Source organism: Aptenodytes patagonicus, chromosome 16, assembly GCF_965638725.1.
Source record: "Aptenodytes patagonicus chromosome 16, bAptPat1.pri.cur, whole genome shotgun sequence".
In the NCBI taxonomy this organism is placed as follows: domain Eukaryota; kingdom Metazoa; phylum Chordata; class Aves; order Sphenisciformes; family Spheniscidae; genus Aptenodytes; species Aptenodytes patagonicus.
In genome coordinates this window covers 4,160,765-4,173,898 of record NC_134964.1, presented here as the reverse complement: position 1 = coordinate 4,173,898, position 13,134 = coordinate 4,160,765, and the positions used below count along the sequence as shown (strand labels likewise).

Here is a 13,134-nt window from a genome sequence, read left to right as displayed (position 1 = left end):
TATACAAAGATTTCATGTTACTTTGCTACAACCTACTTTCACCAAGGAACAAAAATATGATTCCTATTAATATCTTTTTTCTATAGAGAGCCAAAAAACTATACAAAAATAATTATTATGCAGACATTAACAAAACATTGTACAATAGTGTTTAGTGCCTCCAACCGTAAGCATAGACTGATACATACAATTTGTTTTAAATGAGTTATCAGTCAATTACATTGTTAAGTGCTAGTGACCTTTATCAAAAGTTACTATTTCCAGACTCATAGTCAACATCATTTCCAAGAAACAGGAAGACCTAGTATCTTAAACAACCATGTAGGTTTAATGAAAAAAGTTGCCATCCTCATTTTAATAGGACAGCAAGAAATATCTAAGAAGTATTTTTATAAAGGTATCACTTACTTGCTAACTTCCTTATACTGTGCTATTTCCTCTATGTAAAGGAGGTCATGTAGCCGTGACTGATAGTTGGTCTTGGTCAATGATTTGTCCAGGACAGATTGTGTAAATAGCTGGTCAGCAGATAGAGGGATTTGGTATCTGGTAAGAAGGCTCTTCTCCAATTCAGTAGTTTCATTAGGCTCAAATTCTACAATAGTCTTAGAAGTAGAATCCCAACGCTTAGCTGTGGTTAGTAGCTGTTGCCGTGCATGCATCAGGTATTCAAGATCTGGATGTAGATACATAATAGCAAAAGGAAGTAAGTTCAAACTCCGTATGTGTATTGCTTTTATTAAAAACAAACAAAACAAAAAAAACACGCTACTAAAAATAACCCCATCAGAGATAATGAACTAAATGTAGGTGAGAGTCCCCTCTGCCTATGACAGCTTTAGTAAGTTCACTGCTAGTAATTACCATCCCTACTTTTCAGGTGTACATAGAGAGCAAGCAGGCTCTCAAACAATATCAGAAAATAAAATATTCTATAGATAGCAAATAGAATTTATACAGACAAACAAGGAAAGCGCTTTTATTTTAGTAACTGCAAGCCACTTTGAAGGACTTGGCATCGCAATACGCTTTCAAAGCCTACCTGCAACATCATCTCATTTCAAAAAGATAAAGTAGTGAAGAACCTTACAATATATACTATAAAATTTAGAAGGTAATAAAAACAAGTCGATAAACTAGCTGGTAAGAAATAATTAAATTTGCAACATTGTGAAAGCCTTTAAAAAAATTCTACAGTACCATACTATGTGCATTCTGCAGAGAGTTGCATTATATAGCTAAAGTTAGTTTGCTAGGCAAAACTTTGGAAATGTAACCTAACATGATATAAAGTTAGAAAATTAAAAGGAAATTAATTTTTCAGTATACTCTGATTTCAGGGACCACATAGCTTAAATGAGAAACAGAAGACCAAGCACTGTCTACAGCCACCCAAAATATATCCAATAACACCACAAAAACGCCATGACAACAGTGCATCAGTTAACAGAACTGCAGTTAAATTGCAGAGCTGAAAATATTTGGCATTTATAGTGAAGCTATGATATCTTAATGTATTATCTCTGAGTAAGATTTAAGATAGGTATCCAGGATATCACACCAATGCTGAAAAATGTGCAAAAAAAAGACATTTTCAAATTCAAATTAAATACTTAAGATCATCTTAACCGTCTTTATTCTAAATAGAAGGAAAACAGCTTTTTAGCAAAAGAAATCTCAGTTTAGTTCAACTATGACTACAGGAACATAGCTTATCTCACTCACTAATCTCGTAAGTACGTGTTCACTGAGAAGTCAAATTTAAATATACCTCAAGCCTGAACCATATTAGTATGGTTGTATGGCAAGAAAAAGTCCATGTTTGTGTGGTTTCTGTGTTTGAAATCATCTCATCATAAATGAAGCTTTCTCTGGTACCAACCACACCTCAGATCACAAAAGCTCAGTAATTATGCTGGGATCGAGTCCTTGTGTGCTAGAAAGACAGCCATTTAATTCCCAGCACTAGAGGGGCTTGCACTGGAAGCCTGACATAAACAGTTCCTGGCACAGACTGCGCATATGATGACTCTTTCTTAAAGAGCATTTTGTACATTCTCAGTGCACAGAAAACCTCTCCTAGTTCTCTTTTTCCACAGCAAATAAAGATTTCAAAATGCATAATGGATGCTCCTCCGTTAAAATATTGTAAAGTTGACCTTTCTTTCCTGCCTAGATATCTAGACAGGGCGCTGAAATACATGCAAATGTAGAGACCTCGGGCAGCTTTCTGTTTGAAAAGCGCTTCCATGAGATCCCAGTCCATATATACCAAAAGTAAAAGAAACAATGGAATCGGACAGACATCCGACATAGTTATCCCTTTCACTTGCCTGCTTACACACTTCTTAGATTACCTTAGGAAAAAGCCCAGGATTTTGTACTTACATTTATCTGTAAAGCACCTAGCACTCTTTTGAAATAAATATTAGTAACAACCTGCTTGAAGACTTCAGTATCCTTCTGCACACAAACAAGCAGTGAAAAGGAACTATCAGTAACTAATGCTAGAGAGTGCTATATCAGCTTCATCCATCACTTTCACGTGGACTTGAATTGGCTGTTCTTGTATCGCTCTGGTTAGTAGTTAGTTTAAGCCAACAAGGACCAAGACCATAGATTGGTTTGACAGTGACTCTGACTTTGCAAGTAAGTTATGGCTTGGGTTTCTTGATCTTAAACAGGTTTACAATAAAAGGACACCTGTTCTCCACAAACTCAATGTCTTCAGAAGCCTGCCAGCTGTGATTGCCCACATCGTTACATGCAGATCATGTAATAGTTCCTGAAAAGACCACAGCCTCGCTTCTAAGCATAGTTTCTCATTCGCAATGCAATATTCTCTCCTTCGAGAGACATTACAACCTGTACAGTCTTCCTGCTCTTGGCTACAAGTACTTGGGTCATCTGGAAAGATCAGTTCATGATCTTTGGTATTTGCTATTTACAGTTTCTTTTTGTTAATGTTACAAATGTCAACCTGTTATATGAAAATAAGGGCCAGGAATAGAAAACTGCTGTTTTCTTAGTTTCACCTTTTATCCTTCTTTTTCCTTTTTCTTCGTCTTCCTCCTGCTTACATCCCAGTGCTACAATTCTGTTTCTTTGGTGTCTGTATCTCTCAAATTTTCATAAAAAATTACCATACTCAAGTGGCAAGTGACAGTGACCTATATTTAGGTCTCTTAATCTTCTACCGTAAATCAAAGTGCTTCCTTCTTTTTTGCACTTCGAACATCTTTCAATTTGTTGACATCTTTCTGATAATGGAGTTATTTCAGGTTTGAACTGAGAGGCACAGATCAATTTCATAAACAGAATACAACCCTTACAGTAACATGTAGTGGTTGGGTGGTTTTTTTACTGGAACACACACAAAAATATGGTTACACTTTCTTTACATTTTCAAAATTCACGTCAACAGCAATTCATTGAGTTACAAGCCTATACTTTGCCTCTTGCCTTTGACAAACCTAATCAGATATTGCAGGAGGAGAAAAAAAAAAACAAACAAAACCCAAACAACTTCTCAAGATAGTCTGCTTTAATTATTGGATGAATTACCAGGTGTATTCTTACACAGAAACACTTCATCTCTCTACTGACCTTTTTCTACATGTTTAACATTTTCATTAATACAAGATCGATTATAAAAACATAAACATACTGCAACTGCCAGTGCTGCCTTCAGACACATACCAAACTAGAAATTCCCAGCTTTTCGACAAGATTTAGGAGTCATATCCCGACACAGTAATAGTCATACTCCAGTTTCTGCCTTATTTAGACCCTTTGAAGCTTTTGTCCGCTATTTATATTCATATATATGATGAACATAACATACAGTAAAAGACATTCACTAGCTGTTAATACAGATGCTGTTCTGCCCAGAAGTGAAAAGGAAAGAGATGGCATGAAAGATTTCCACTGTTCCAAAAAAATTTTTTAATACATTACCTTCAGTTGAAGCAGCATCAATCATTACTCGTTGCATGAGGACTGGTTCTAATCCAAAATCAAACACAACAGTTTGGCGAAAAGTTCCAAAGATTTCTGTGTTAAAGGCTATACTGACTTTGTATATATAATGATCTATTCCATTCTGGACCATCTTTCCTCCTATCCATTCCTGACAGTTTTCTGGAACTTCTTGCGATACCTGGGTAGTGCTGTCTCCAGCAGATATTGCAACGATACTAAAATGTGGACGATGGGCATCATAAAGCAATGCCACTCGATACAGCATTCTTGCAGGCTATAAAAAAAATGCAAAGGTTGAAATGACAGTATGTTGGAAAACTGAAATTATTTCAGGAATATCTTCATTTGCAATCAGATAACGAGAGCTTATAACAACTCTCAACTTCTCAGAACAGGTACAAGTCCTGCCTACTTTCCAGAAATCTGGGCAGTCGATACATAATCGCCAGAGCTGCTGGGAAAAGAGAGAGAGAAGGGATGGTGCTAGGAAGTTTCTCTATTTTAAGAAGAATTATGCAATTGAAATCTTAACCGCAAAAGGTTATAGGCTGCATTCTAGTTATTATTGACTCACTTTCAAAAGATAAGTAGTCCTACCTTACAAGTGAGAGCAAATGTCCATGTCTGATGAGACTTTTTGGTGGTGACAGTTACCGATAGCTCAGGATTATGTTCTACTCTCACTCCTTCTACACATTCACTAAGCTAGATTAAAAGAAAAAGAAGATAACATTAAACTTCTACAGACAGTATCAAAATAAAAACATTCAGTAAAAGGTAGTATTTTTTAACAGAAAGTGGAAAGAACGGTTTCCTAGATTGTGCAGGATTGATTCAAGTCCTGCATAGGAATTAATGAAAATATGTGCTAGTTCAGAGAGACAAGCAAGCCAAATCTCATAGATCACACTGCGTAAGCAAAGAATATAACCATTTAAGGACAATTAACCACAGGACTTGATTTTCAAAAACCAACCTAATTGTAAATGTTTAAAGTAGAACATTATTTCATTTGGAAAGAAGAATCTGATACAATGAGGCCCAAAGACTGCATTTCCAGAAGACCCCAGATCTCACTGACGTCAATGAGACTACTAGAGACACGAGGAAACTAGAATCAGGCTTTCTACTCATTAATGCATTTTGCAGGAAGTCCACTCTTCCCAGATTTTAATCAACAATAGATGGACCGAAAACTCCTTAGGGTCAGTGGTAAGTAGAGCTGGTCGAATGCCACAAAAACATTCTTTGGAATTCCAAACAGCTGCTAAGTTTGAGCATATCCATACCCTGCACTCTTCGGTGTTCAAACTTTTTTGAACATTTAGGGGATTGGCTGTTCTTCATACAAGTGCCTGCAGCTGCAGGCAAAGAAAAGGAGCCATGCACAAACAAGAGTATTCTCCACTAAGTCGTGAAAGCTTCGCCATTTATTGTTCTCCAGTTTAAAAAGTTCTGCCATCTAGTCAAGGAACAGGAACAATACCATGAGACTTGGCTGACCCATCCTGCACTGGGAAAAGTAAATATGCAAAATGAACAAGCTGTCATTAACCCATAAGCTGTAATTCACAAACTCTACTGAATTCCTGTAAAGAATGAGTACATTTGCAGAAATCAGCCTAAGTCTCTGGTATCTTTGCAAGAAGACATAGGACAGGATGGAAAGGGGAGCAAATTGGTTGGACAATTTCTTGGTAAGGAGTAATTCGACCAGCTCTGATAGTAAGGGCCAAAAACAGGCTCATCTGTTAGTTTTAAATATGAGCACATAGGGAAGTAGTATATTTTCCTTACCACTTTCTCAGGAGATAACGAATTCATCCATTTCTCAATCAAGGTTTCCATATAACTGCCCGAACATTGTTTGTTTTCCTTCTGCTGTTTTAATCTGATCAAGCGGGAAGCATATCGTTTTTGCCATTCTGTTAGCTCTTCCTGGGAATGTGCTGAAGTACACTGTGCACCGTACCTGCAGATCCCTTGCTCTAAAAATCTACATAAAATAGGAAAAACGATTATGCCTTGAACTTTTCAGTCTCCAATTAAAAAAAGAAATTTATCAAAATTTTACTTTTAAAGCCAGAAGGACGTTCTTTAAGTCTCTCACAGAACTAAAGGCAGTTTAGTCCATGTGAACTAATTTGGAAATATATACATCTACACAGCATTTTGTAAGAGAGGCAGGAACCTCTCCTACTGCGAAGTCCAGAAAAGTATATAAAATTTCTTTGAAACATAGGGGGACAGAAGTCTTCTTAAGAAATTTCCAGCTTCAAAGAAAGAAAGAATCAAGTGTTTGTACAGCAATTAACACAATGAGATCATGGACCATCCCTGAAATGACTAGGCGCTGTATTAATATGAATAAAACACTGTTAATCAGGGGCAAAGGGAAGATACAGCAAATTTCCCCCAATGGTTAAGTTATTAGCTGATAAATACTCATTCAGCAGTTTCTCCTGGAGCAACAGTGACATCACATGGTCCTTTCTACTAAATACACCTACACAGAAATCATCTCTCAAGGAAAAAGTTTAATCCTCTTCTTTGTAAAAGGTGTATCAGTCTAAAAGGATCTGGTTTTGCAGAGGTTAAGGATTTATTAAAGAAGTACATTTTTCGTTTAATGGCATGTGCTGATGCATCAAAATTAATGATATTCCAAACGCCTGTATACAATTTAAGCATTCTAATTCTCAGAATTTATTGCAAGTCTGGGCAAATGCCTGTATAACTTGGGAACTATTTTTATAATTAAACTTTGTATTAAAATTATAAAACACAAGGCAGTAGCTGCACCTTCATCATTCTTCAAAACTGAAGCACTTAAATAGATGAAAAAAGAAAGAATAAAATGGGAGAGGAGGTAAGTTCTGAAGGTACTAAGAAAGTATTGGATATACAGAATAAACATCAGGCCAGGAGGCTGTTTTGTTTGTTTTGCATAAGGAGACTATAAAGAGTTAATGTAAGCATCACATTTATTATAAATAAAGCCAGGCAGGCTGATCTCTGTCAGGATATTAAGTTTATAGAAACTCTGTAAACATAACTATATTTGAATTTCATGTGGATATCTATGTATATACTTATATTACGAATGTCTTCCTACAGTGATGAGTTACTGTAAAAAAGAAAGGATGTACCAAGACTAAATTAATACAGCAAGTCAGGACCCCACATCATTGATGAAGACAGCAGAAGGGGATCAGTGACTGAATAACCTTTCCGTAGTAAATTTATTCTGTAATGTAACGTGAATTAGAATGTGAACTTTGAGCCATGTGATAAAAACAAGTAACACCCGACTATGACATGAAAACCTTGCAGCAAAAGTACCTGGATATCTAGGCCACACTTGTATTAGTCGTTATAATTTGGTTTAGCATCCACTTTTCCTTTAAGAAAAGTTTAAGTATTTAAAGGTTTGAGTGCCCAAATTGTAAATAAAATAAGCATGATCTATATCACAATGTTACTAAAGGCGTTCTCAAGATATGTTCCTTAATATATTTTAAACTAAAATATTTTTCTTGGCAGTCAATTTCAGTATTTTTATTGTAAATTTTCCAATCCACCATTGCATTAGAATGCTAAAGTACAATTATGGTTTTCATGGCCCAAAGTAAATGAAGTGCAAGCATAAAAAATTGTTGACCTGTTCTTATTAGCTACAAAGCAGACTTAAAATCAAGTGGTTTTCCTTCTCATTATTTAATAGGAAAGCATATTACTTCAAAATTTGTCATCATTATGCAATTTTTCCAAGTTCTCATTGTTCATATTTTAATAGACACTTTTTTCCCCTCATTTTTAGTTTCTTATTTAATACCTCCTGCAATTCCATAGCTTCATTATCTAGAATAAATATGCTGTACTCCTACTGCTTTTTGGCACACAGGGGAAAAATAAACCACAACTTCAAAAATTCATATTCAGTACCTGTAACTCCCTCCTCGTAAGGAACTAAAATCTTTAGTCCATGGTCAGAATGATACTGTTCCTATGGATTTGCCGAGTAAGGCACATCCTTCTCACTGCAAGGGTTAACAGTGTGTATAAAGCTAATTACAGCTTTAGTGGAAAAATGTTTCAGAGCAATAGTTGGAAACACGGTGTAAATCATCATGAGCTAAAAACTGTAAATATCTGCTTTTTAAAAATTGCTGAATATGCACCAGATATGATAAAAGTCAACAAGAGTTGCCAAGATTTAGCATCTCTAGAAAATCACGCCAAAAGTAGCCCAAATTCAGCGATTCAGTCATGTAATTTAAAAAGCAGGTCTGATTCCTGCTCATTTTTTTAAATTAATTGATTTGCATCAGTTACATATATGGCAGAATCAAGTGCATAATGATGGTTCCTCCCCATATATATTAATACAGTTTTACATAAGTAATGACGATTAACAACACAAACTACAGGCAATATCAACTAGTAGACTGAAAAAGACGAGAAGAAACTCCAATACAAGCCATTGGATCTTCAGCAAGGCAATTCACCTCTCTGTATTTGAGCTTAAGCAAAATGGAAATCATGAGATCTGGAGGGAAATTCTACAAACATTTTTTTTTAATTCGAAGACAAAGACCATCTATCAACAAAGCCCATTTATCTGAAGGCATGCACCCTATCTGCTGTCAAAGCACACTTCTCTGTGCTTCAGTCTGCTTAACACTGTTGTCTGTGGGAACTTTTCACTTCTCCGAAATTATAAATATTAGAAAAGGTAGGGGAAAAAGACAGATGCTGACCTGTCACTAGAAAAACGGTCCTCAAACCACTCTCTTATGAAAACGGAGCTAGTGATTCCATTTTATAAACTGAGGTGCTTCTGGATAAACTGACCCTTCCAAAAAACTGTGAACGAATCAACTCCTGTTCTAACAGGTACCTTCATTTTCCTGACCTCTTAATCATTCCGTCAGCAATTAAATAAAAGATTTATGATCCCTTGGAGAACGTTGATATAAAGCAATGACTTTACCTTTTACATAGTGTATATTCTTCACTACTTGTGACTCCCCTGGGCGGAGGGCGGAACTGCCAGCCATCCCGGGACCCTGCAGAGTAGTCAAAACTTAGGTTACGTTTCTAATTGCCAAGTATTTCTGAGTCGGAGAGTTAACTGTCCAGGGTACCGCATCTCTAAACATCAACCCAAAGTGTATTTGTACAAATGCAAAATTATCCACCAAAAATTAATTTTCAATCCCTAACAAATTCATTTAGAACAGGCTGTGAAGGCAACTTTCAAACAATTTGCAGAATGGAGCAGGCTCTGATACAGCACTTTGACCAATAAATAGAAACTTCTGCCTCCAAATTCAGTCAATGATGAGATAATTCTACCTCAACCCCGAGGGCTCATCACGATAGTCAAGCCCCTTTTTTGCTTTTTGACTACCATGCAGTGCTGAGCATTCAGCAGAATCCAAGTCTTCGCACTACAAAATGAAGTAGCTTTAGAACTGAGTTACATACCTTCTTCTAAATCTTCTACATGATATCCTGATGGTACTTTACCAGCTGCCTACAATTATATAAAAAAACCCACAGTTATAAAGGAACACAAAACAATTTCATCAACAAGAACTGCTTTGGCTTCTTTGCTGTCAAAATGTGTTTTAGAACAACCAATAGAAAAATATTAATCAGAAGTCTGAAATCACTCCCAGTCTCAAACATGAATTTCATATTAACCGAACAACTGGATTGCAGCCATTGATAAAAGGAATTTTGACAGGAACACTGAGTCCACTCATTGTTAGAAGAAAATTTTAGAGACTTTTACAAGACCAATTTCTACCCTGTGTTCGTTTTAATGCAGACTGCAGTAAAGTTTTTAAAAGGCCAAAAGTCTAAACTGTATTGAGATGTCTTTCAGCTTTGAATCTACATTAAAAATAAAGCCCAGATCAACGACAAAGCATAAGAAGAAAAAAAAAAGAAGAAAAAAAGAAGTGGCAATTCAATCAATAGACGTGACAGATTAACCTCTAATACAAAAAAAGTGACTGAGAGGGCGTTTATATTTGTTAACCAATTTCTTAGGTCATGTTTATTACTTCAGAATCATTTCCAAGAGAGAAAAATACAATAAATAAATAAATAATACAGATCTAAATGCTTTGAATTCTTTCTACTCGCCACTTCAAGAGAGTCGACAACCGATTAGCATCTTTCTCTATGTTCTCATACGTCATGCAAGATTGCGACGAAAGGCTCCTGAATAGGCAGGTGGTAAAGACTGACAGACCAGTGGAAACAATAATGTTTGAACCAGTATGTTCATAGCGAGCCTGGATCTCCTGGGACACATGAAAACAAGCCTTTCAGCTGTTTCAGGTACTGCTCATTATTTTCCCAATAATATGCTCATTATTACCTCTGTTTCAGCAAGAAGTGTTTTCAGTCGTGTCAGATCTTTAGTTACCATCCCGTTCTGGGGGGGGAGAAAGAATAGTAATACATCAAACACATAAACCTTCACACGCATTAAACCACAGCAACAAAGTTCATTTCCCCCTGCACCACCACCAAGGAGAAGGGCAAGAAGGAAAAATCAGTTTGACTTACAATGCACAATTTTAAATGACATACTACGTAACACTGAGCAAGCATTTTGGTGAAAAAGGGAATTTTACACTGGCCAAAAACAGCACTAGACTTACAGCAAGTACCGATATAGGACAATGCAGGAGAGCAGCCTATGTAGAACAACTTGGGAAAAAAAATTTCTTATGAAGTTGAGCTGCCACTCAAGACAAACATTAACAGCTACAATACTTATTGATTGCTGTTCTCCAGAACAGTACTCTACATGCACAGTAGCCCTGGAGGCAGTATAGCCCAATGGACAAGGACTCAGGAGATCTATGCTCAATTATAAGCTTGGCTACTGGCCTGCTGGTTGACCTTAGGCAAGTCACTTCACCTCTCCACGCCTCAGTTTCCCATCTGCAAAATGGGGACAGTGATACTGACGGTATTCTCAGACCACTTTGTAAGCTACTGATGAAAAGCATTATACATGAGCCATATGCTCTGCTTACTGAAACACTTTGACTCTAAAGGAATTAATATAATAAACTTTCACTGCTGTTGCAGTGATGGATTCATTTCTTCTTAAGGATCTACCTTACAGATTACTAATTTGTACAGTTTCATAACTCCTGCTCTGATGTAGACAGACCATGGAATTTTTGGAGTTTTCACTAAAAGGCAAAAATTAGCCATGTAACTAAAAATAACTGCATATTCAAGTACATCTGAAGTAAAAATCTTTCAGAATTGAATTTATCTGAAAAATATACCTAAGTGTACCAATTTCACACTCATGTAAGTCAAAACTTTGATTAAAGGAACCCAGACCTGTGGGGTTTATTTCAATAATCTCTTGCAGAAATTTAATTAAGTGCTACTACATTTGTTAGACTTCTCCACATTTTGACTGTGCTACTGAGCAGCAGAAATTACTCTCTCTGCTGAAAACTTACACACTCAACAATTCTCACACTTGGGCTTTTTTCAGAATGATTTTTCACTTCTTCAGCAGAAAGGCTGCAAATTGAACCTGTTGAGCTTCTATGTATTAGAGCATAAAAAAGTTAGCAAGAATCATTCTCTTAAGTCACTGGGGAGGAAACTGGATGGATTCCAACTCTTCAATAAATTCATTCCAAAACTTTGTTTCATTTCTCCTCTCAGACAATGGCAGAAGTCAGTAAATCAGTTGCTGCTTTTAATATTCCTACTGAAAACAACTGTGTCTACAAACCTAAAGCTTGTAAAACCTCTCAAATTCTGCTTTGGGACAACACTCTGGAATTATATGAGAAGCTACCTTTATTTGCACAACAACAGCTCAAAACAAGGGCACTGTACACTTCCTGCAATAAGGAGCTTGTGGCTATTTTACTCATTTTTTCTGAAGGCAAGTTTCCTTCGACTTCACAAGGAATTTTTCAATGAAACATTTTTTCATTAGAAAACACCAGCTAAACAAAGAAAAAAACTCTTTTCTTTATGTAAAAATAGCCAATGGCGGGGGGGAAGGAAATTCAGGATATACACCAGACAGACAAACAGAACTCCCTCTCAAAAACAACCTACTGATTAAGTTAAGCACAAAGATATAGGAGACATGATGCAATTTCAAGGTAACAGGCCCTCCTACAACAGTTTCTGATGTCACTTACACATTGCTCATGGTCTGACCAGAGCTGCTCTTGTTTGTGCTATGACCATGTTGCTGGATTTAGCATCACCAGCAGTTCATGGTGATGAACTGCATGCTATTTAATCTAGATTACAGAAATAAAAAGGACACTATCCTTTGGAGACTTATATATGTCCCTAATTTTCCCCATATGAGTAGTCACATAAGAGGCAGAACAGTTACTTACATGGATGGGGTTAAAAGCATCTTTAAAAGTTTTGACAGTTCAAGGGTAAAATAGAAGCTTTGAACTCAAACCTTCTCTTCATCTTGAAATGCAAAGCTTTTTTTTTTCCTGAAAAGCTTTTCATGCTGTTTTACAACTTATCATGGGCCAGTTATTTAAAATTCCTATCAATACTTTTTCTGCTTTAATGACTAAACTTCCTGAAGTACATACAAAATGGTGTCAGGTGCAATTTAAAAAAAAGTACGCAAAAGTTTGAGATTTACATTATTCTAGTCAATCGCACAAATATGCAAATTATTTGGCATTCCCTGAGGACTCAGAGCCAACAATGAAAAAACTTTTCAAAATTGTAACAACTCTGAAACACTGGTAATGCAACAACCTAAATATCCTGATTATATATGTGTGCCCATATACTTATCTTTGTCTTTTTCATACAAATCATTTTTGTTGCAACCTGCCAGCCAAACATATGTTCAGAAGTTTGTTATGAAACACATTTTAAAAAAAGGAAATACAAAACTGCTTTTTAAATTATGTAGATTGCAGCAAACCCACTTACCAGTGATTCACCCATCAGTGATTTGGAAAGAACATTAGACACAATTTGCAGCTTCCCTTTAAGATGCATGCAGCAGAGCACTGCACGGAAAGATCCATCTCCCTTGGCTAGCCCCTCTCCCAGCACTGCAACACAAATCAGCAACTATTAGCTTCATCACAGTATACATTTAGA

The 13,134-nt window shown here is 36.3% G+C and overlaps 1 protein-coding gene across 3 annotated transcripts in view; it reads right to left on the bottom strand.

Annotated features, from left to right (window-relative positions):
- HELZ (helicase with zinc finger) overlaps positions 1 to 13,134 on the bottom strand; it is a 91,941-nt gene that overhangs the window by 56,274 nt on the left and 22,533 nt on the right. For all 3 annotated transcript variants that reach the window (XM_076354104.1, XM_076354105.1, XM_076354106.1), the window contains 8 exons: positions 12,961 to 13,085; positions 10,376 to 10,432; positions 9,472 to 9,520; positions 8,975 to 9,050; positions 5,779 to 5,977; positions 4,579 to 4,686; positions 3,958 to 4,255; positions 409 to 676 (listed from right to left, as the gene is read on the bottom strand). In XM_076354104.1, coding sequence (XP_076210219.1) covers positions 409 to 676; positions 3,958 to 4,255; positions 4,579 to 4,686; positions 5,779 to 5,977; positions 8,975 to 9,050; positions 9,472 to 9,520; positions 10,376 to 10,432; positions 12,961 to 13,085 — 1,180 coding nt within the window. The remainder of the gene's footprint in view (positions 1 to 408; positions 677 to 3,957; positions 4,256 to 4,578; positions 4,687 to 5,778; positions 5,978 to 8,974; positions 9,051 to 9,471; positions 9,521 to 10,375; positions 10,433 to 12,960; positions 13,086 to 13,134) is intronic.